At 38.5% G+C, this 22,919-nt stretch overlaps 1 protein-coding gene and 1 long non-coding RNA gene across 8 annotated transcripts in view; one reads left to right on the plus strand and one right to left on the minus strand.

Annotated features, from left to right (window-relative positions):
* Positions 1–21,081, minus strand: part of RECK (reversion inducing cysteine rich protein with kazal motifs) — an 87,437-nt gene extending 66,356 nt beyond the window's left edge. For 2 of the 7 annotated variants that reach the window (XM_024345629.3, XM_024345633.3), the window contains exons 1-2: positions 20,875–21,071; positions 5,716–5,774 (exon numbers count right to left, since the gene is read on the minus strand). In XM_024345629.3, coding sequence (XP_024201397.1) covers positions 5,716–5,774; positions 20,875–20,974 — 159 coding nt within the window. In that variant the 5' untranslated portion in view covers positions 20,975–21,071. Of the gene's footprint in view, positions 1–1,022; positions 1,127–5,715; positions 5,775–20,874 lie in introns of all 7 variants that reach the window. The other 5 variants (XM_063788604.1, XM_024345630.3, XM_063788606.1 and 2 more) reach the window with 5 other exon arrangements.
* A 45-nt stretch (positions 21,082–21,126) lies between these two features.
* On the plus strand, positions 21,127–22,162 carry LOC134807744 (uncharacterized). The gene is made up of 2 exons (XR_010148940.1): positions 21,127–21,321; positions 21,784–22,162. It is a non-coding gene; the product is annotated as an uncharacterized LOC134807744 (long non-coding RNA).
* The last annotated feature ends 757 nt before the right edge of the window (positions 22,163–22,919 follow it).

A 22,919-nucleotide genomic window follows, 5' to 3' on the forward strand; every position in this document is an offset into this window, starting at 1 on the left:
TTCCTATTTCTCCACAGCCTCTCCAGCACCTGTTGTTTCCTGACTTTTTAATGATTGCCATTCTAACTGGTGTGAAATGGTATCTCATTGTGGTTTTGATTTGCATTTCTCTGATGGCCAGTGATGGTGAGCATTTTTTCATGTGTTTTTTGGCTGCATAAATGTCTTCTTTTGAGAAGTGTCTGTTCATGTTCTTTTATTTTATTTATTTTTTTAAGACAGAGTCCCATTCTATCACCCAGGCTGGGGTGTAGTGGTGTGATCTCAGCTCACTGAAACCTCCACTTCCCAGGCTGAAGCAATTCTCCAGCCTCAGCATCCCAAGTAGCTGGGACCTCGGGCATGAGCCACAAATGCCAGGCTAATTTCTGTATTTTTTTGTAGAGACAGGGTTTCACCATGTTGCCATGGCTGGTCTTGAACTCCTGAGCTCAAAGCGATCCACCTGCCTCAGCCTCCCAAAGTGCTGGGACCACACGCATGAGCCTCCGTGCCCGGCTCCTTTTATAAGTGGAAAACCTTCAGAATGATCTAAGTTAAGCTGAGGTAACATTTCTTAAAAAGCATTGATTAGTTTTGCAAATAAGCAAGAAAAGTCCAAATACAGCAAGTCTAGACCCTTTTCTATTGACCAAAAAAAGTGGAGAAACCCAGGCTACCAACCTGTTTAGAGGCTGGGGGTTAGAGAGCGAGAGAAGGAAGAAAAAAAAGATAAGTTTATTCTAAACTGTTCTTAATTGCTTTTAGTCAACTGGTAACAATGAAAAATAGACTGTCATCAAACCCGTGATACTGATGAAGATCAAATTCGTAAACAGCATTATGGCACATAAATTCTCCATAAAATGCTGTAAGATAGAAACAAAGCTGTTTTTTTTTTTTTTAATTGATGCTGATGAGCTGACAAAGTTTCACTCACCAAGCCAAATGGCTCACTTCCAAATAGGACGTTATGCAATTACAATTTGGTGTTTCAGTAAATAATAAATCATTACACATATCAGACAGACCTTCATGATTACCTGCAAATAGCTGAGACGGTAAAATCCATGAATGCTATGGACAGTGAAAAAGGATTTATCTCCAGTTAGCTTATTTATTAGCCATTTTCCTCCAAAACTACCAACTACAATTAAGAAGTGAAAAGAGATAGAATATCACTATTTTGCAATGCCTAGTGAATTAATGCATTTAGACAATTATCACAATGACTGTTAACATCACAAAAAGAGACATTTTTGGGGGAAGACTTAAACAAAACTAAGTCTCTGGATCTGGCTCCTAAGGTAGCTGTTAGCCATGTGTGGGTATTTAAACTTAAATCAAGTAAAATTAAATAAAATTAAAAATTAAAGTTCCTCAGTCTCTTTAAGCACATTTCAAGTGTTCACCTGGCACATGTGGCTAGTGGCTACCATATAGGTCTAGAATATTTTCATCATTGTAGAAAGTGTCATTGGATAGCTCTGCTCTAAATCTAACTGCCAATTACTAAGAAACACAGAGGAAAAAGGAAAATGTTAAACGACACCAGGGGGATGGAATAGCAAAGTTTGGACTATGGGAAACTCTATAGGACAAATGATCAAATTAATTCATCAAATAAACTGCAAGGAGAAACCTACAGATCAAAAGATATTTAAAAAACATATAACCAACTGCAATACATATATATCACTTGAATTCTGATCCAAACTAAAAAAACCTTTTAAATAATTAAGAAATCTGAATAACTAGATTTTTGAATATTACATTTTCAAAGAAGTAATAACAGTATTGTGGTTATCTTTTTTTTTAAATGACATATCATTTGTAGCTCCAAACTGAAGCTATGGATCAAATAATATGACAATTGAGATTTTGCTGCTACATAAATTTGCCTCAATATAGTGGGGAAAGTAAAAGGAGATTTAAATGAAACACAACTGGTCATGACTTAATAATATTGAAGCTGAATATGGGGGTTTATTACACTTTTCTCTCTACCTTTGTATATACTTAAAATTTTCTATTATAAAAAGATAAAAGGAAGAGTGAAAGAAAAGAAAAATCGATTGAAAAAGACAATAATGAAAGATAAGAAAGAATGAAAAAGAGAAAGAGGAAGAAAAAACGAAAGATATGACATTGGTAGCAGACTAGGAAAAAGCACAGGGAAGGCTATGCTCTCTCACTCATTTCTTCTTCCTGCAATTCCATCTCCCCTCAACAACAACAAAAACAAACAAAAAAGGCAAAAAACCTACAAGTACTTGAAACAGGTTAGAAAAATGGAAAGAATATAGAACTGAGAGTTGGAAATACACTCTGAATACCACTGGGCAAACTACTTGGCCTCATAGGAGGTAGTTATATCCTGGTGGCTAAGGGTATGGACTTCGTAATCAGACACATTTGAGTTTGAGTCCCTGTTCCTCAACTAATTGGCTTGGGACCTTGGTAAGTTATTTAAGTCTTCTATATTTCAATTTCTTTACCTATAATATACAAATAATGACAATACCTTTTTCAAGGGCTGGGTGTAAGAATTAAATGAAATAATGCATGTAAAGGGGTATAGTAAAGGGCATGGCACTTAGGGAAAAGTGTAAAATAAAATTTAGGTCCCAGTTTCTGGTTTCCTGAATAGCTAATAAGCAAAATTAAAAAGTTAGATAATCTATTGGGTCCCTTCTGTCTCTAAAATTATGATCCCATAAAGTAGAATGAATTAAACTGATAAACACATACTTATTAGAAATACATTTAGCTTAAATAAACCAGCACGTACTATGTAAACTTTCAGATAATAAGGTAGACTTGAATATAAAGTCACTTTTCTTGCTAAACAACTAATAATCACACTTAAAAAGAAAGATGAATGCTTATTCAGAATACATACTAGAATATATACTATAATTATACAAATCATCTCAGAGCAAAAAACTTAATAACCAAACTTGTATGCCACTCAAGGCAGAAATTATCAGACCATAGGGTTTACAGTCTTGAATTCTGAGAAGTTTTTTACCCATACTTATCTCCTTCCTCTGTCATAACTCATTTTTCCTTTGTCTTTAAACAAGTAAAAACCTTTCATCTTGAAACTAATCTTTACTTCCTGCACTTACTAACTTTTCCAGCTTTTTCCTTTCATTGTACCCATTTCTTCACCAATCAACTCAAAAATATTAACTAATTAGTTTGCATGAGCAGGGACATGAATACAACATAGGCAAATGAGACACAATCCCTATATTCAAGGAATTCATAATATATACAGGTAAGACATATACAAAAACTGAATACATTTTTGTAAGTCCGAAAAATTACATAACTGTAAATATTTTTATTAAAAAATTTTTAATGCCTGCAGTGTGACTTTTAGCTCCTTTGCTCCAGTTGATCTACAAATATTTATTGAGAGTTTTGAGTGTTAGATACTGTTTTAACTGTTGTAGGCACCACGGAATTCATCATAAACAAAGCAAACAAAAATCCCTGCTGCAGGGAGATGTTTTTAAAATCTCCACTAATTGGTTTTTTTTTTTTTTTTTTTAAACTAAGGGCCTTTTCTCAGATCTCAAACTCCTTGACTTTTCTTTGGCATCTGACACTGCTGACAGTTTCACTGTAAACCATCACACGTATTTTGCTGAATATCATAAGCTACCAGCCCTGACTTCTTATCTAAATTCCAATTCCAAAAGTTTTAATTCCAAATCCCTATCTTCACATAGTGGTTTTCACTGATAATTCAACAGCTCACCTTCTCCTCAAACCATATCTTTTCCCTAACCTCCTAGAGTCATCAAGAATGCTGTTTACTCAGTTCAAAATCTAAATGTCATCAAGACTCCATCCTGTCTGCATTCCCTACTGGTTGAAGAAATAATGATTCCTCACTCACAGCATTTCCTTCTCTTTGAAGTGAGCTCTATGAGTTTTAACAGCCCTGGTCTCTCTCCACACCCCTGATACACTTCTCCCATGATCAGGATGGCTGACTTAGCCGACCATTGAGTTTAGTAGGGGAAAGTAAACATATGTAACACAGCCCTTACCTCTCCTCCTCTGGGAGTAAGTCTAATTCTGTCACTTAGTGTGTGCCTAGAGATAAAAGTCACATTCGACATCTGTGTAACCAGTAATAGGAGTAATATTTTTGGACCTATCTGCCTTATTTCTCAATTAGTTAAGAACTTGGTTGGGGAAGAATGTTCTTTATTAGGGTGACTATAGTATTCAATTAATTTGCTAAGTTATATAATTTCTAGCATTCCAGATTTTAAGAAATTAGACCTTGCCTGCTGCTGGTGCCTCATTACAAGATACCTCCTAAAAATCATTCACCCTATAGAACATCAGTAGAAAAAGCAAGAAACAAAGTGAAAAGTCAGGTAAGTCATGTTTCCCAAAGTAGCAGAACTACTTTAAAAGCTTCCTTATGATATCATCAAGGGGCCATTTTTGCTTTAAAAAGCTATTCTTCTGGCAGTAAATGTGCAGCAAACTTAATTTGCAATAGTGATTTGACATGTCACTGAATTCTCCAGTAGCCATTTAGATAAGCTGAATCAGTGTCATGTCTTATAATCAGACCGTATCTTGCAAAATCTTTCTACGTCTACATTATTATTGCTTATGAGAAGTTATAGTCCCAGTTAAGTAGTTCTCTCAGTTTTAAAAATAACAAGATCCAGGTTATTACTTGAAGACTCCTCTAAAAGATGATTGAGACTATTGTTTCTCGAGTGCTAAGGCTAGACATATATGACCAAGCCTGAAAGAAAGGTAGGGCTTTATGAATGGGTAGTGCTTCAGTGGAACTTTCATAAACAGGTTCAACCAGAAAAATTCAAACCTACAGACAACTTTTAAGAATAGCACAGTGAATACCTACATGGTCTTCATCAAGATGCACCCATCCTAAACACTTTGCAACATTTGCTTTAATTCTCTGTATATATACACAAACTATTATTACATACTATTATTTTGAAGGACTATGTTAGCATTTGTTATAGACATTATGTTCATTCATTCCTAAATCCTAGTATGTATCTCCTAAGAACAAGGACACCATCACACCCAACCACAATATAATCACCAAATTCAGGATCACAGTATTGGTATAATACCACTATTTAATATCCAGTCTATATTCAAATTTTACCAATTTATCCTGATAATGTCCTTTATAGCAATTTTCTTTCATTCCAGGATCCAATCCAGGATCACATATTGCATTTTGTTGTCACATCTCTTTAGTTTCCTTTAATCTGTAACAGTTTCTTAGCCTTTCTTTGTTTTTATAACACTGACATTTTTAAAGAGTACAGGCGTTGATGTTTTGAGGAATATTCCTCAAACTGGGTTTGCCCGACTATTTCTTCATAATTCAAATTATGCAATTATAATATTTTCCTTCTCAGTGTATCATGTCAGCAGACAGTCACTTTGCCCCATTATTGGTGATGTGAACCCTGGACAATTAGTTAAGGTACTATCCAACAGACTTCTCCAAAAACAATTATACTTAATGAATAGTTGTATAACTAGTAGCCTCTATAATTTTATTTTTATTTTTTAGAGACAGGGGTCTTGCTATGTTGTCCTGGCTGGTCCTGAACCCCTGGCCTTAAGCAATCCTCCCACCCTGGCCTCCCAAAGTGCTGGGATTACAGGCATGAACCACTGTGTCTGGCTGCCTCTGTAATTATTATGTAATCTTACCTGTTCACATACATCACGGCACATTTGGTTATCCTTTGAATGATTACAACACAATGCACCTAGGGAGAAAAAATAAACATCAAATGTTGTTCCACTGTTAAACAAGATGACTAAGCTAATTCAGATGGTTACACAAACCATTTATTCAGTAGATGATTATTATTATTATTAATTTTAACTCAACAAACCTTTACTGAGCACCTATTACAAGTCAAGGACAGTGTTAGGTTTGAGGACATGGTCCCTGTCCTCAAGAAGCTTGCAGTCTAATAGGGGAGACTGTCATGTAATAATAATAGCTAGTATTTAGTGTGTGCTTTCTATGTCCCAGAATTTGACTAAGTTTGTTGTAGGTATTTTCTTATCTAATCCTTACAATTACCATATGGACGAGCTATTTTTAAACCAATAATAAAAAGTCAACTGATAAAAAGATAGTGAATTTTGTTTTGAGCATGTGAATCTGAGGTTCCTATAGAATATCCTGATGAAAATTCCAGTAAACTCAGAAATTCAGGCCTGGAGTGCAGGTAAAGCCAAGCCTAAAGATCCAAATTTGGAACTCATCAGCATAAAGGAGTATATGGAAATGAATGATATTGTCTAGGGAGAGTTTCTAGTGAGAAGAGAACATAGCATCAGATTCTAAAGAAGAGTAACATCTGAGTTATGGAAAGAAAGGTAGGTTAACCGTGAGAGTGGCATCACAGGAGGAGTAGTGTCATGCACCACAAGAGTCAAGTTAGACTGAAGAATGAAAAAAGGAAATGGGTTTACTAATTAGCCACTTGGTGAGCTTCACAGGTTCTTTCTGTGGAACTGGTAGAAGTGAATGATATTAAGGAGTAAACCACAGGTGAGTAAGTACAGACATCAAAAATAGAGTCATAAGAAGTCTAGCAACGACGGGAAGGAAAAAAAGTAGTAATTATACAAAGATGCAAGGTTCCAAGATTTTTTCTCCCTTTTTCAGAGTGGAAAAGACTTGACCTTCTTTACAGACAGAAAAGAGCAGTAGAGAGCTAATGTTCCTCTGACAGAACAAGTCTCAAGAGGACTCCAAAGGGGATAAAACCAAGTGTATATGAGAAGGCACTATCCCTGGAAAGAAACAGGGAATACTTCTTCTTCCAAGATATTTATCAACTTAAAAAAATTTTATGAGCAGCTTAAGTACTAGGCATTGATCATTCATTCAAAAAAACATAAGTCTCTGTTCTCTTGAAACTTAAAGAGCAGATATTAAACTATATATGTATATATACACATACATATATATATATGGAGACAGAGAGAATACGAATGTGAAATGGTGGTAAATGTTATGGCAATAATAAAACAAGTTAAAGAGTAAGGAGGATGTGTGTGTGGAAGTGAGTGGGTATTTTATAGGGCAGGCTAGGAAGGCTTCACTGAAAAGGTGTCACTCAAGCAGATACCATAAAGTAAGGGAACGAGCCACAATGAATTTTCCAAAAGGCAGAAACAGCAAGTGCAAAGTTTCTGGTGTGTTCAAAGAAGAGCAAAGAGTGTGGCTAGAAAAGAATGACTGAACGGTAGAGTAGGACATAATGCGATCAGAGAGGGGGACCAGATCATACAGGTCTCTATAGGCCATGGTAAGAACTTTGGCTTTTACTCTGAGAAGGATGGAAAACCACCCATGGGTTTTGAGCAGCATGTCATAATCAGAATAACATTTTAAAAAGATCACTCTGGTTCCTGTGTTAAAAATATAATACACAGGAGTAAGGGAGGAAACACTAATAGGCTATTGCAGTAGTCTTGATAAGAGACTGTAGTGTCTTCAACTAGGGTGGCAGCAGTGGAGATGGTATTAAGTAGTCCGAATCTGGATATATTATGAATATAAAGCTGACAGGATATGCTAATGGATTGGAAGTGAAATATGGAAGAAAAAGAATTAAGAATGACTGTAAGGTTTTTGGTCCAAGAAAGCGGGAAAACAGAAATATCTAGAAATACCATTAACTGAAATGGAAAAGACTAAGGGAGGAGATCTCAGAGAGAGAGAGATGATCAGAAATTCAGTTTTAGATATAATTTTGAGATGCCTATTATATATCTAAAATAATACACTGAGTAGGGAGTTGAATATATGAGTTCGGGAAGACTCCAAACTGGAGATGGGAATTTGGGAGACACACTATGTAGATGATATTTAAAGCCATGATGGCATCTGGGGAGGGACAAGATCTGAGAACTGAGCAATGCATTCCCTCCTTCAGAGACAGGTGAGAGTGGTCAATGTATGGGAAGATAATTAAGAGAAAGAATGGTGTCCAAAAAGCCAAATAAAATGTTTCAAGAAGATGTTAACCATGTTAGATACTGCTATCAAGTAATAAGGATTTCAAACTGATCACAGTATTTGGCAATGTGGAAGATATTGATGATGACCTTAAATAAATGTTATCAATGTGAAATAAAGGGCAAAAGCCTGACTGCAGTGAGTTCAAGAGACAATTCAAGAAAATACAGACAATTCTTTTGAGGAAGTCTACTTTTGAGCAGTTGTAGAACACTGTATAATAAATAATTTGACTGGCCTTTCTCCCTGGTTCCTGGGAGGGAGACTCTAAATCACCGGAATTTCCCGAGTAATAGGAGTGTCTTTGTTATGCTAACAAGGTGACCCATGGTCTCACCTATCAAGCTTGCCCAAACGGTGGCCCATGGGCTGCATGTGGCCCAGGCCCAGCTTTGAATGTGGTTCAACACAAATTGGTAAACTTTCTTAAAACATTATGAGATTTTTTTTTTGCATTAGTGTTAGTGTATTTTACACGTGGCATAAGACAATTCTTCCAGTGTGGCCCAGGGAAGCCAAAAGATTAGACACCCCTGACCTAGATAGTTTCAGGATGGAGGCTGGCAACACCAGAAAGAACAGCCATGTGTTTAAAGAGCTGGGGCTTTTAGCCACATGGTATCAACCTGATCTCCCAACTTCCAGGGATTGAAGGGGGATTGCAGATTGATCTCAACCATATGACCAATAATTCAATCAAGTATGCCTATGTAATGAAACCCCAATCAATACGCTGGACATAGAAGCTCAGTGGAGCTTTCCTGGTTGAACACATTGATGTACTGGGAAGATGATGCACCTGATTCCATAAGAGGACATAGAAGCTCTGCATTCCCTCCTAGATCTCACCCTATGAGGCTCTTTATTTGACTGGTCCTCCTGAATTGTACCCCTTATATTAAAACCATTATTTAAAGTATAGTGTTTCCCAGAGTTCTGTGAGTTGGTCTAGCAAATTATTGAACCTGAGGGGGTCATGGGAACCGTGGATTTATAGCCAGTTGGTCAAAAGTGTGAGTGGCCTGGGGACCCTTGAACTGAAGCTAGTGTCTGGATTAAGGGCAATCTTGTTGGGGACCATGCCCTTTAACTTGCGGGGTAGATGCTGATTCTGGGTGGCAGAACTGAATTACATTATATCCAGTTGGAAGTAAAACAGAATATAGAGAAATGAGGTGTTTCCTGGAAGGGCATGTGGGTTTTAAAAGAGGCACTGTGTTTAGGAATAGGGATACAATAGTGAACAAAAGTTATGCTCTCTAACTTCACCCAGGTTACCACCTGGTAGTAGGACAAAATCTAGACAAGAGTAAAGAATTCAAGAACACCAATAAATTAACAGGGAACTTGACAGCACCTCATTTTCTCAGTGAAATAGTGATTAGATCTGAAAATAGATAGGGCTGAGATAGGGTTGGGGGCTTGAGTTGAAATTATAGAGGCCTGAAACAGCCACTTTGGAAAATAGAGAAAGGAAACAACTATAAATATGTTTCTCAAACCTGTGTTCAAAACAACACTGCTTCAACAACTTAGAGAAAGAAATGTCAAATTAGAGAAAAGGAAAAAGGTTGCCAAGCAGCATTACGGCTCCAGAGGAATTCATAAATTGGCTATAGCGATAATCATCAGAGGCATGTAACTGTTGTAGAGCGCAGAAGACTGAAAAGAGGATAGAGTTGGAATGGTCAGCAGCTGTCTAGAATTGGCAAGTCAAAAGACACAGGAGGGAAAAATACTACATTTCAGGCAGGTAGATCTGGTACAATGGTTTAAAACACCTGTTTTTACATATATATATATATATATTCAACCTGTGTGTCTGTGCGTGTGTATGCAACATAATCCTCTCTTCAAATGAAATCTGTACAACTTCAGTATACATATTAGATAAAAGTAGAACTTTTTTTATTGAAAAGTAGGATTGGTATTGAGGAGAAATGAATGAGTAAACAAATGAATAAAAGAAGTCCTCTTCAGATCTTACCAACCAAGTTTCTAAGTTTTAAACTGGAAATCACTTTTCCATAAAACAACGACAGGGTCTAGGATGTTACTGCCATATTACTATAGATCAGTTTCATAAAAGACTTGTGGGGCTAGCTAGCCTTTTTTTTTTTTTTTTTTTTTGAGACTGGCTTTCTAATACTATTTCTATGTCAAAACATGTCTTGAAGTTCTAAACATTTGGTTTACAAAATTCTGAAGGACACATAAAAATTTCACTACATTTCAGAAGAAAAAAAAGGTGCCTTGATTGTAGTAAGGCTGTAGTTACTTTCTATGAAGGGCTAACACAAGGGAGGACCGAAGCACTCATGAGGGTTTTTGTTTTTTTTGAGAGTCTTGTGCTGTCACCCAGGCTGGAGTGCAGTGGTGCAGTCTTAGCTCACTACAACCTCCACCTTCAAGTGATTCTTGTGCTTCAGCCTCCCAAGTATTAATAGCTGGGATTACAGGCATGCACCACCATGCCCGGCTAATTGTATTTTTAGTAGAGATGGGGTTTTGCCATATTGTCTAGGCTGGTCTTGAACTCCTGGCCTCAAGTGATCCGCCCACCCTGGCCTCCCAAAGTGCTGGGATTACAGGTATGAGCCACCACACCTGGCTGACACTTTCTTATAACAACTCCTCTGCAATGCCACACCAAACTACATCCATCTCCTAAGACTCTGCTATGTCCCTACCCTCATTAGACTGGGAGGATAGTCAGGAAAAAAGGCTCTCCTGAGTGACACTGATGTGCTCTTTTGAAGAGCTCTAGAAGTTGGCACTTTCTACTACTAGCCTCTAACACAAAGTTCATGTGAGGGCAGAAAATCCTGCTGGTCGTAAGCAAAGGTAATTCAAGATAACATATGGTCCCAATAAACAGAAAAAGGCTCAGCAAAAAGTAAACAATCAGGCAGACAGGAGTCTGATTTGGACCTAGGGATTTTTGAAAAACAATTTCTTGGAGCAAAGGTCTATTTCAAACAGAAACACAAAATGTGTTATAATTAAAACTCCACTAACAGAGGTCTTACTAAAAATATAACTATAAAAGCCTTTTTTTCCAATTAAATGGTGAAGGTCAAATCTATAGGGGAGTATCCCTCAAAGTTAAATTTTTAAAATAATTCTTTTTTTCATTTAAAAAACCTCAAAAATTTGGAAAACAAGAAGAAAAAGAAAAATTATATTTCCACTGTCCTGCCACAACATCTGTTGACATTTTGGCATATATTCCTTCTAGTCTTTCCAAAAGACTTTTTGATACTTCTGACAAAATGGGATGAAGGAGGGAAGCCTAAAGTCTTCTGGTAATAACTTCTTTCCTTCTCCCAACCAAATGTTCTTCTGTAACAGCATATGTCTTCTCTTGAGGGCATTGTCACTCTCCACAAACAGGACAGGGGACCTCTGCTCCATCACATTTTCTACACTCTCTTCTTACCCTTAGCCATTATTGTATCTGCACACATTTTTCTTCCTTTGAAATAGCTAAAGCTTATTAGAATCTTTAACGTTGCATATTTTTCAAGAAATAAATGTCTACAAATAGACATCCATTCATATGACTTCGTTATCAATGGGAGAAGAATTCAAATGCAATTAATGTGGCATTTAAGGGTCTTTATCTTTTCAGAGCAACTAAAAGGGATTAATTGGGTCATTCAACTATTACAATACAACAAAACAAAACAAAACTCTCCCAGGCCTAATGCTTTCTATAAGAGAAGATAATGAATTCTAGACATATTCTGGGTTTATAATTTGATCCTAACATATTCTTCAAGAATAATAGTTTAAAACTCTGCTTATTTTCATAAAATGGAATTGAACAGATAAAGATGGAACGATTCAAAATAAAATTTGATACTGCTATGATGAAAATAAAAAACACAGGTGTTATCTTCATTAAAGACATCAGTATGAGTGTCGTACCTTGCATTCTTATTCCAATAGTCTGTGATTATAAAATAAAAATTAAAAATTGATTACTAAAGGCCACATTTTTTGGGCTTAAGAAGGTATTAGTGTAGCCTGAAAATATGCAAGCGGAATTATCCAATAATTAGAAACATCGAGTTTCAGCTGCTGGTTTTGGCCATGTGTATACTAAAGACAGGCAAGTAAGCAGGAAGCACATGCTCCAGCCACATGCAGAAAAACGCAGCTTCTAAAGCCAACTAGCTTTAAAAAAACAAATACACACCCTAATCCAAAACTAAGAAATATCCATAGAATTATAGGATTTTTGAAGTTAAAAGGGATTTTTGCCACAGATGTCTCACAAAAGCTATAATTCAGTTGGTTAATGAAAAAGCAATTCTTGTTTCCTAAAAAAAAAAAAAAAAAAAGATTCCCTCTAATTAATGTCTCCCTAAAGAACAACTAAAACAGTGTGTATGTGTATAAATATATATGTACACACACATATACATACATAGATGTGTGTGCGTGCACATGCATTGAGTGTGTATTACACACTTCAGGAGAAAAAAACTAAATCTGAGTTGATACTGGAAAAAGATCATTCAAATTTAAAAAATTAATTTAAAAATCTGTTTTTTAATGTAAAATCTTATTTTTAATCAAATTTTAATTTTCAAAACAACTTGGAAAATGACAATCACTTAAAAAACATTTAAATGAGAACTGCAACTTTAACTTACAAATACATTCATGAAATTGTCACATTTAACCCTTTAAAAATATACATGTGGGTATATCTGCATAAAGTATACAGTCAGCCAAGGAAGCGCCAAATAGTGAGAGGATTACCCACATACTCACCACCTCAATTCAACACTGCTAACATCTTGTCATACTGCCGTATCTATCTGTATGTATGTATGGATAGATACATATTTTGTTTTTTTCGCGAATCATTTGCAAGTTACATACATCCTTCTCCACTGCTTGCCTCATATTGCACTGCTGCAGCAGCCAATTATATTAAGTCAATTGTAGTACCAATATGACTGCCAGATTACTTTTTTTAACAGACCTTTCATGACATCCCTCTTCTAATCAAGGTCCTACAATGGCTTCCTGCTATTCCAATTGTAAAATTTCAAAGTCTTTCTCTAGCCTTCCCTTCCCTAAATTTCTGTTACTTTTAGCAAAGAAAATCTACGCTTACCTAGAACGCAGTCCTCTGCCTGAAATGCTTGATGCCCACTTCCTGCTGACTCCAAACATATTGCAAGGCTTAACTATCATCTTAATTCTTAGTAAGCCTTTCTTCTCCAACAACTCTAGCCCATGTTGATGTTTTTGTTATTTAAGACCCTACTATTCTAGTGAGAGTTGGAAACTTTAACACTTAACTCTTCTCTAATCATTTCATGTGGGTTCTCTTGGTATCCCCAGATTGATTGTAAGCTTCTTGGTACAATTAGCACAGTGCTCAGCTCGAAAATTAGATTCACTGACTAATAAAGAATAATGGCAGTCCTAGCCAGAGCAAATAGACAAGAGAAAGAAATCAAGGGCATCCAAATTGGTAAAGAGGAAGTCAAACTGTTGCTGTTTGCTGATCATATGATCATATACCTAGAAAACCCTAAAGACTCATCCAAAAAGCTCCCAGATCTGATAAACGAATTCAATAAAGTTTTAGGATACAAAATCAAGGTATAAAATCAGTAGCACTGCTATACACCAACAGTGACCACTCTGAGAATCAAATCAAGAACTCAACCTCTTTTATAATAGCTGCAAAAAAAAAAAAAAAAAAATACTTAGGAATATACCTAACCAAGGAGGTGAAAGAATTCTACAAGGAAAACTACAAAACACTGCTGAAAGAAATTACAGACAACAGAAACAAATGGAAACATATCCCATGCTCATGGATGGGTAGAATCAATATTGTCAAAATGACCATACTGCCAAAAGCAATAGACAAATTCAATGCAATTCCCATCAAAATACCATCATCATTCTTCACAGAACTAGAAAAAACAATTCTAGTTCCTAAAATTTGAATTTCAATCCTAAAATTCAAATGGAAGCTTCAAATTATACTATAAGGCTATAGTCACCAAAACAGCATGGTACTTGTATAAAAATAGGCACATAGGAACAGAATAGAGAACCCAGAAATAAAGCGAAATACTTACAGCCAACTGATCTTTGACAAAACAAATGAAAACGTAAAGTGGGGAAAGGGCATCCTACTCAACAAATGGTGCTGGGATAATTGGCAAACTGTATGTAGAAGAATGAAACTGGATTCTCATCTCTCACGTCATACAAAAATCAACTCAAGATTGATCAAGACTTAATTCTAAGACCTGAAACTGTAAAAATTCTAGAAGATAACATCGGAAAAACCCACCTAGACATTGAATTAAGCAAAGACTTTATGACCGAGAACCCTAAAGCAAAAGCAACAAAATCAAAGATAAATACATGGGACTTAATTAAACTAAAAAGCTTCTGCACAGCAAAAGAAATAATCAGCAGAGTAAACAGATAACCCACAGAGTGGGAGAAAATCTTTGCAAACTATGCATCTGACAAAGGACTAATATCCAGAATCTACAAGGAACTCAGACAAATCAGCAAGAGAAAAACAAACAGTCCATTAAAAAGTGGGCTAAGGAGTCGGACTCGGTGGCTCACGCCTGTAATCCCAGCACTTTGGGAGGCCGAGGCGGGTGGATCAGGAGGTCAGGAGATTGAGACCATCCTGGTTAACATGGTGAAACCCCGTCTCTACTAAAAACGCAAAAAAAAAAAAAAATTAGCCGGGCGTGGTGGCAGGCGCCTGTAGTCCCAGCTACTCGGGAGGCTGAGGCAGGAGAATGGCGTGAACCCGGGAGGCAGAGCTTGCAGTGAGCCGAGATCACGAGATGCACTCCAGCCTAGGCAACAGAGCGAGACTCCGTCTCAAAAAAAAAAAAAAAAAAAAAAAAAAAAGTGGGCTAAGGACATGAATAGACAGTTCTCAAAACAAGATATACAAATGGCCAACAAACATATGAAAAAATGCTCAACATCACTAATTACCAGGGAAATGCAAATCAAAACCACAATGCAATACCACCTTACTCATGCAAGAATAGCCATAATTAGAAAATAAAAAAATAACAGATGTGGGAGTGGATGTGGTGAAAAGGGAACACTTTTACATTGCTGGTAGGAATGTAAATGAGTATAACCACCATGGAAAACAGTAGGGAGATTCCTTAAAGAACTAAAAGTAGATCTACCATTTGATCCAGTAATCCCACTACTAGATATTTATCCAGAGGAAAAGAAGTCATATGAAAAAGACACTTGCACACGCATGCTTATAGCAGCACAATTAGCAACTGCAAAAATATGGAACCAGCCCAAATGCCCATCAATCAACAAGTGGATAAAGAAAATGTGGTAGATGTGTGTAGCAGCACAATTAGCAATTGCAAAAATATGGAATCAGCCCAAATGCCCATTGGATAAAGAAAATGTGGTACATGAGTACACACACACACACACACACACACACACACACACACACACACACAAACTATGGAATACTACTCAGCCATAAAAAGGAATGAAATAATGGCATTTGCAGCAAACTGTATGGAGTTGGAGACCATTATTCTAAGTGAAGTAACCCAGGAATGAAAAACCAAACATTGTATGTTCTCATTTATCAAGTGGCAGCTAAGCTATGAGGACACAAAGGCATAAGAACAATACAACGGACTTTGGGGACTCGGTGGCAGCAGGGGAAGAGTGAGCGGGGGGTGAGGGATAAAAGACTGCACATTGGGTACACTGTAGAGATGGGTGCACCAAAATCTCAGAAATCACCACTAAAGAACTTATTCATGTAACCAAACACCACCTGTTCCCCTAAAACCTATTAAAAAAAAAAAAGTAGTAATATCCTATAGTTATACAATGTCTTTTTAACAGGAAAAAAGTACAAAAAATTTTCCCTCACTATATTAATACTATTTCAGTACCATATTTCATATGGTAACTCACCTATAATTTAGAAAACATCATATGATTTTTAAATCAAAAGATAAATTGGACTAAATCATACTCAGGTAAGAGGCAGGCAGCCAGTTGGTGGTGGGCTCTGCAGCTATAAGGTCAAGAAGAGCTGAGGCTGGGAAGCTGACATTTTATGAGGGTGTGGAAACTATGTGCAAAAAAAAAAAAAAAAAAAGGAAGCTGATTGAGGGAGAGAGGAAACTGGAAGAGATGCACAGAGAGAAGCCATGTGAGATAAAGACTGTCTCTAAAAGAACACACGGGAAGTCTAATTTCCTGTCAGTCTTGGTTCCTGTCAACTTTCTAGTTCCTGTAGCAGTCCCTGAGGTAGAGATGTGCTGAATTTCCTACCCTTGGCTTTCCATGTGATTTCCTGTTAAATGCTATATAACCAGCCCCCTAATCCTGACTTATTTTGGGTTTTGTTCCTTAGAGTCAAAAGAGCTGTAACCTAGACATTCATCATTATGAAACAACTAAAGCAAATGACTCTTCTGAAGTCCTCTTCAACAGTCAGTATTTTTAGATAATTCCCTTCCCCACTGCAGCAGGGCTCCCATCTCTAAACAAAGGATCTAAAAGTATAGCTCCCAATTATCTCATGGTCAGAACACATCTCTTAATACTCCACTTATAGTCTTGTTCAAGTTACCTATGTGCTTTACAGCATCCATCATACTATGTGCTATATACCTGATGAAACCATATGCTTTTTCCTCAAATATATTCTTCAGATTTAGGATATAAATAGGTATGTACTAATATAACCACATAATATTAGCCATGTAGGTATTATACATTTTGGGGTGATATTTCCTGTCTGAATTTCCCACTAAACTTAAGCCCCTATTTTTGCTTACCACTTTATACCTCTGCCTATCACAGTGTCTGTCAGTATTAATAGTTTAATAAATATTTGTTAAATGGATTACTCACAAGTATGGAATTTGGCTTAATAAGCAATGGCCCTAGTGCAATTATTACTAATATTCATCCTAAACATGTACAAAAATAGAACTTTTTATTCTCTCCTTTCCTTACCTTCCAACTCTCCTCCAAAATGCTCTTCCTCCATCTTCCCTACTTCAGTAAATGGCATCAACTTTTATTAAATTGCTCATGATTAAAAAAAACCTATGAGTAATCCTTAATTCCTTCTTCCCTCACTTCCCACATCTAATCCATCAGCAACATATTTTAAATATCCCCTCTCCTATCTCCACACCACTCTACTCTTGAGTCAACCCTTATCTCCTGCTTGAACTACTGCAATGGCCTTCTAGTCATCCTGCTTATACTCTTACCCCACTACAATAATTTTTTTCATTCAGCAGCAATACTGATCTAAAATAGAAATAAAATCATACCATTCTTACTTAAAACTCTATTGGTTTCTATCTGTGCACAGAATAAAATCCATAATCCTTATGTGGTTTTTTGCAACGCTCTGCACCATCTAGCCCTAGCATACTCTGTTGGTCACTACATTCCAACCATATAACCTTTTGTTCCTTATGCCTTAAGGCTTCTGCACTTCCTGGACCTCACCCCTGTCTTTCATAAGACTACCCACCACCTTCTCAGCCTTCGGATCTCAGTTCTAAACTTTACCTTCTCAAAGAGGCAGCTCTTATAAACTCTTTTGAAGTTCTTTTACACAAAGAACTACTCACACAATTCTCTGTGTTAGCCATTTGGTTTAGTTCCTTCATGGCATCCTTATCATACCTAGAAATCATTTTGTTACATATTTATCTATTTATTGTCTATCACCTCTCAGAATGTAAGCTCCTTGGAGCAGCAGCTCTGCACCTAGAACAGTGCCTGACGTATAATAAGTACTCATATAGTATTTTTTGGATAAACAAACCTCATAATATCTCTTTTGTTCTTTTAAAAACCACATTTATAATATATAAAAATAACCTCCTTGACCTCTTCCCATTTTCTTCTACAAGTGGCACACAGTGAAAAGTATGATTAATGAAAGATTGCTTAAATTTATGGATGCCAGACAGAAACTTTCAGCTGCATACCAGAATAAACTGTCATATCTGGTCTATCACCAATCCTAGCTCTTTCTACAGTGTGGGCCAAGATACTTCTTTGGTAAGAGAATCTGCTTCTTATTACTTTGCTCCAGATAGGCGTTTGCTTTTTCTAACTTAAAATTCATTACATTCTTCTTCTGGATTCTAGGTTTACTATTACCTAATTCCTTAAATGTCAACTTACTGAAACCTGGCCCTTAAGGTTATATCCTTCCCTCTTTTGTACTATTACAAAGCAACTTAAATAAAAACAGAGCCATTATCAGGTGCCATGACACACGATGCTGATACTGCAGGATAGGGTCCCTTCTCATCCTCCAAAGAGAAAACCATTGAGCAAGTCATTTCACTTTCACACCTCCATCCCCCAGGAATAGGAATAATCAAGGTAATAAGATTTGCAAAGTTGTATAATAGAGGGGGTCAATAACCTGCAAAGCCTTATACCAGAGCAGACAGAAGTACCCAATCTTGGATCCGGTTAAGAAGGGAAGGAAGACTGAGCAGGAATACAAGCAAAGCCTTCACTGAAATACAATTTTATATTGTGTTCTTAATTCTGTTTAGGATTGAAAAGCATTTTCTATACTTTCTACAATTCACAGTGGAAGCCTTTGTCCATTATACTACTCAATGTCCTTTAGTAAGGAACCAGGCAATACATGCTTCCTAGAATTTAGTATAAGGAACATGTCTCACTTTTAGATCAAACTTGGAATTTTTTTTTTTTTATCAAACAATGCAAACTATATGTTGTCATGAACTTTCAGAGCTTAGAAGGGCCGTTAGAAATCAACTAACCCAGCATTTTCTGAAGTGCGCTTTAGGTGTTATGAAGAAAAAAAGAATTTTATGAGCAAACAAGTTTCTTTAACAACTTTATTGAGCTACAATTTGTATACCATGAAATTAACCCTTCTAATATGTACAATTCAGTTGTTTTTAGTATATTCACAGAGTTGTGTAGCCATCACCACTATCTAATTTTAGAACATTTTCATTACTCCCAATAGAAACTTCATACTCATTAGCAATCACTGCCATTCCCCCAGCAAAAAAGTTTCTTGTTTTTTTTTTTGTTGTTTGTTTGTTTTACCACAGGAATCCTTGGACCCTTTATTGTGAATCTAATGTGTTTTGTGAATTTATAAGACAGGGTACCATCTGCAGTATTTCCCGAACATACTTAATAGCTAATATTTCACTGCTTACTACGCTAAATGCTGGACATGTATTACCTCGATTCTCATAATAAAATCTGTGAGGTACCATTTATAATAAATGTGGCTATTTGAGCACAAAAAGATTAAAGCTAAGTAATTTGCTCAATGTTCTTAACCACTCCACTGTACTACCTCCTGCAGAACTGACTGGTTGTGGGAGGAGAATGGACAACTAGTATTTCATAATTTTGTAAGTGTTTCAGTTCAATCTCTTTTAATTTAACAGGGAGAAAAATGGGGCCCAGGAAAGTAATCTGATTTAGCCAAGAATACACAGCATTTTCTCTTTTATTCTTTGGGATAGTTTACAGCTAAATTTGAAACCTAGCTATAGTTAATACCCCTGTTGGAACTGACTTTGATTTTTTTTTTGAGACAGAGTCTCACTTCCGAGGGCAGTGGCATATCACTGCAGCCTCAACTTCCCGGGGCTCGAGCAATCCTCGTATCTCAGCCTCGCGGGTAGCTGGAACAACAGGCATACACCACCATGCCCGGCTAATTTTTGTATTTTTAGTAGAAACGGGGTTTCACTATGTTAAGCAGGATGGCCTCGAACTCCTGGGCTCAAGGGATCCGCCCGCCTCCACCTCCCAAAGTGCTGGGATTACAGGCGAGAGCCTACCGCACCCGGCGGACTTTGCTTTTTTTTTTTTTTTTTTTCAGGTGTCTCTGCCTGTCTCCCTGTAAGCAATGCACTTCACCACTTTTGCATGCACACGTCCTAGCCATCTTTCAATGTCTAGTACAGCTAGGGGGAATCACTCCACTTTCCACTCATCCTAGGTCGATGTCCTCTCTCCCTCTGTGCACTCATACATGGCCCTTCATTTCCTCTGGACATTTCTGCCTTGAATTCGAGTTACTTCAATCTGCTGTACCCCATCTCCTACCGAGAGAGCTTTTGGACGGAAGGAGTCGGCGTGCACTCAAAAGGCCAGCAAGCGGGAAGCAATCAATAAGCACTTAACAGTTTCCTATCCATCCTTGGTTTAGTTCTTGTAGAGCAAGAATTCCTCTCCTCAAGCCTGCCAGCCCCCGGGGGACAGGGTTTACTGATTTTTAATGTCTCCTGCCCGAGTCCAGGACCCACCACGCGGGCTGTGGGGACCGTCAGTGCTCACCGCCACCAAGGTCGTTATGAACCAAGTGCGGGTCAAGTAACAAGTAACAATAACTAACTAGGGCCGCGGTAGGGCGGCTGCGTATCCGAAATCCCATCCAAACCTCGCGACGATCCTGGGAGGGGGCATCGCACCCTTTTCTGACAAGCACCAGAGGCAAGCTAAGGGGTCAGTGCCGAAGAGGGGGCCCGTGTCGGTGGGTGACAGACCAAGGCCTCAAACCCGAGTCACCGCCCAGAAGATCTTGGGGCGGAGAGAGTTCCTCACTCGCCCCGCCTCGGCACCAGCCTCTGGAGCGCTGAGACCTGGGGTCCCGGGGTCACCGGACGTGGGCAGGGTCTGGGGGTCGCGCGCACCCCCGCCCCCTGCCCCGCGCCATCTTGGAGCGCTGTGGCGGCCGCTCCCGACAGCTTCGAACCGTTGCTCTGGAGGTTACTCACCCGCACTGCCCGGAGCCAGGCCCCCTGCCACCTCCGCGACCCCCGCCACGGCCAGCAGAAGGAGCAGCGCACCTCGCAGAGAGGCCCGGACGGTCGCCATGTCCGGGCCGGGCGGCTCCAGAGCCGCGGGATGCTCGGACCCAGCTTGGCCGCAGCCGCTGCCGCCGCTGCCGCCGCCGCTCGCGCGAGGCCCCGCCCCCAACGCCCGGTCCTTTGGTGACTGGCTGCGGCCCGCTCAAGCCCCGCCCCCTGCCTCACAGTGTTTCCAAAACCTCCCGGGGGCGGGAACGTGCCCCGTACCAGGGCTCTTTGTTATGGCCCAACTGTGTGTCGGCTTCTGCCAGGAGTCCACCAGCCCACGTTCTCCCAGAGTGAAGTCAGAGGATGTCAGAGCTGGGAGAGTCATTAGAAAACCTCTGCCACCTCCTGAGGTTTCGGGCCACTGAGGTGAGAGAGGAGACTGACCTTACTCAAGATCACACTGCAAGTTCACCTGAGAACGAGGGCTTAGTCCAAGGCCGAACCAAAGGGGCTTCTCTCCTTCACGTACCCTCAGTAATACTCGCAATATTCTTTCTGCCGAGACGCTGCCTCGCACCCAAAGAAAGCATGTCTGTCACCCGGGATCCTTCGGCCTCCCGCAGACACGGCCCCCTGACAAGGGTTCATCACTAGAGCTCTTTGGCACATATAGCCTCAATGTGTCTTTGATGTACTTTAAAAATTATTTATTTATTTATTTAGGCAAGAGTCGCTCTGTCGCCCAAGCTGGGGTGCAGTGGCGCGATCTCGGCTCACTGCAACCTCCGCCTCCCGGGCTCAAGCGATCCTCCCACCTCAGCCTCCTGAATAGCTGGGACCACGGGCGCAGGTGACCACGCCTGGCTAATTTTTATATTTTTTTTGCAGAGAAGAGGTTTCACCATATTTCTCAAGCTGGTCTCGAACTCCTCGCCTCAAGCAATCCCCCAGCCTCCTCCTCCCAAAGTACGGGGATTGCAGGCGTGAGCCACTGTGCCTGGCCTTGATGTTACTATTAAGCACCTATTCCTGATAGGAAAAGAGGATAGGAGAACGCTTGTATACCTAGATGTGGAGAGCCTTGAATATCCGGCTGAGAAGTATAGACTTTGTCCAAGAGACAAGTTGGAAGTGGGTCCCACCCCACCCATCAGCCCAGCAGCTACGTGGAGAATGTTTAAGCCACTGGCTAGCAAAGCTAATTCATTGTCTCTTTTTTTCTCTGTGTGTTCCTGAATTAAACCCTTTTTCCTCCTTTTTTGAAAAAGCATGACCACTGTTTTAAATTCTCATGAAGACACCTGGGGCTAAATTACTTAAAACATTTTTAAAATTCCTTAATATTATTAAATATCCAGTCATTATTTACATTTTTCTTATTGTCTCATGATTTCTTTTTACAATTTTTCAAGTTCTAAACAAAATCCATATATTAAAGTTGGTTTTTATGTTTTTGGGCTCTTACATTTATCCTCTCTTTCGAGTTTACAAAAGGAAAACATGAATAAGTTAAAATATCTAAAACATCTCCTCTGATGACTCTGTTGCTTCTGTGTACAAGGTAAACTGAGGCACAATAAAATTTTAAAGTTTACCTCAGCACGCGGTGATTCATGAATTGAGAAGCTGCAAACCAGAAGTGGTTCTGGGGCTCAGCTCTGTCAAAGAAGCAGATTTTTACAGAGTGAATGGGAAAGTAATAAAAAGAAAATATTTGATTGGTTACAGTTATAAAGTTGCCTTATTTGGTCTATCCCACTAAAAAGCCTCTAGTTATACAAGTTTGTGGACTACTTCTGATTGGTTGAGCTTGTTCTGTTTTTCTTTAATATAAGCACTTACAAGAAATAGCTCAGATTAACTCAAGTAAGTTTAAGGTCACTTATGAGGACTAAATTGACTATCTGCTCAGGAATTCTGCAGACCTGGTCTTCATTTTAATTTATTTTAACAATTCCCCTCTGAGAGTAATAGTACCACTATTGACACAGTCACTGGGCCAAAGAATCATGATGCTATCATTA

Source organism: Pan troglodytes, chromosome 11, assembly GCF_028858775.2.
Source record: "Pan troglodytes isolate AG18354 chromosome 11, NHGRI_mPanTro3-v2.0_pri, whole genome shotgun sequence".
Lineage (NCBI taxonomy): Eukaryota > Metazoa > Chordata > Mammalia > Primates > Hominidae > Pan > Pan troglodytes.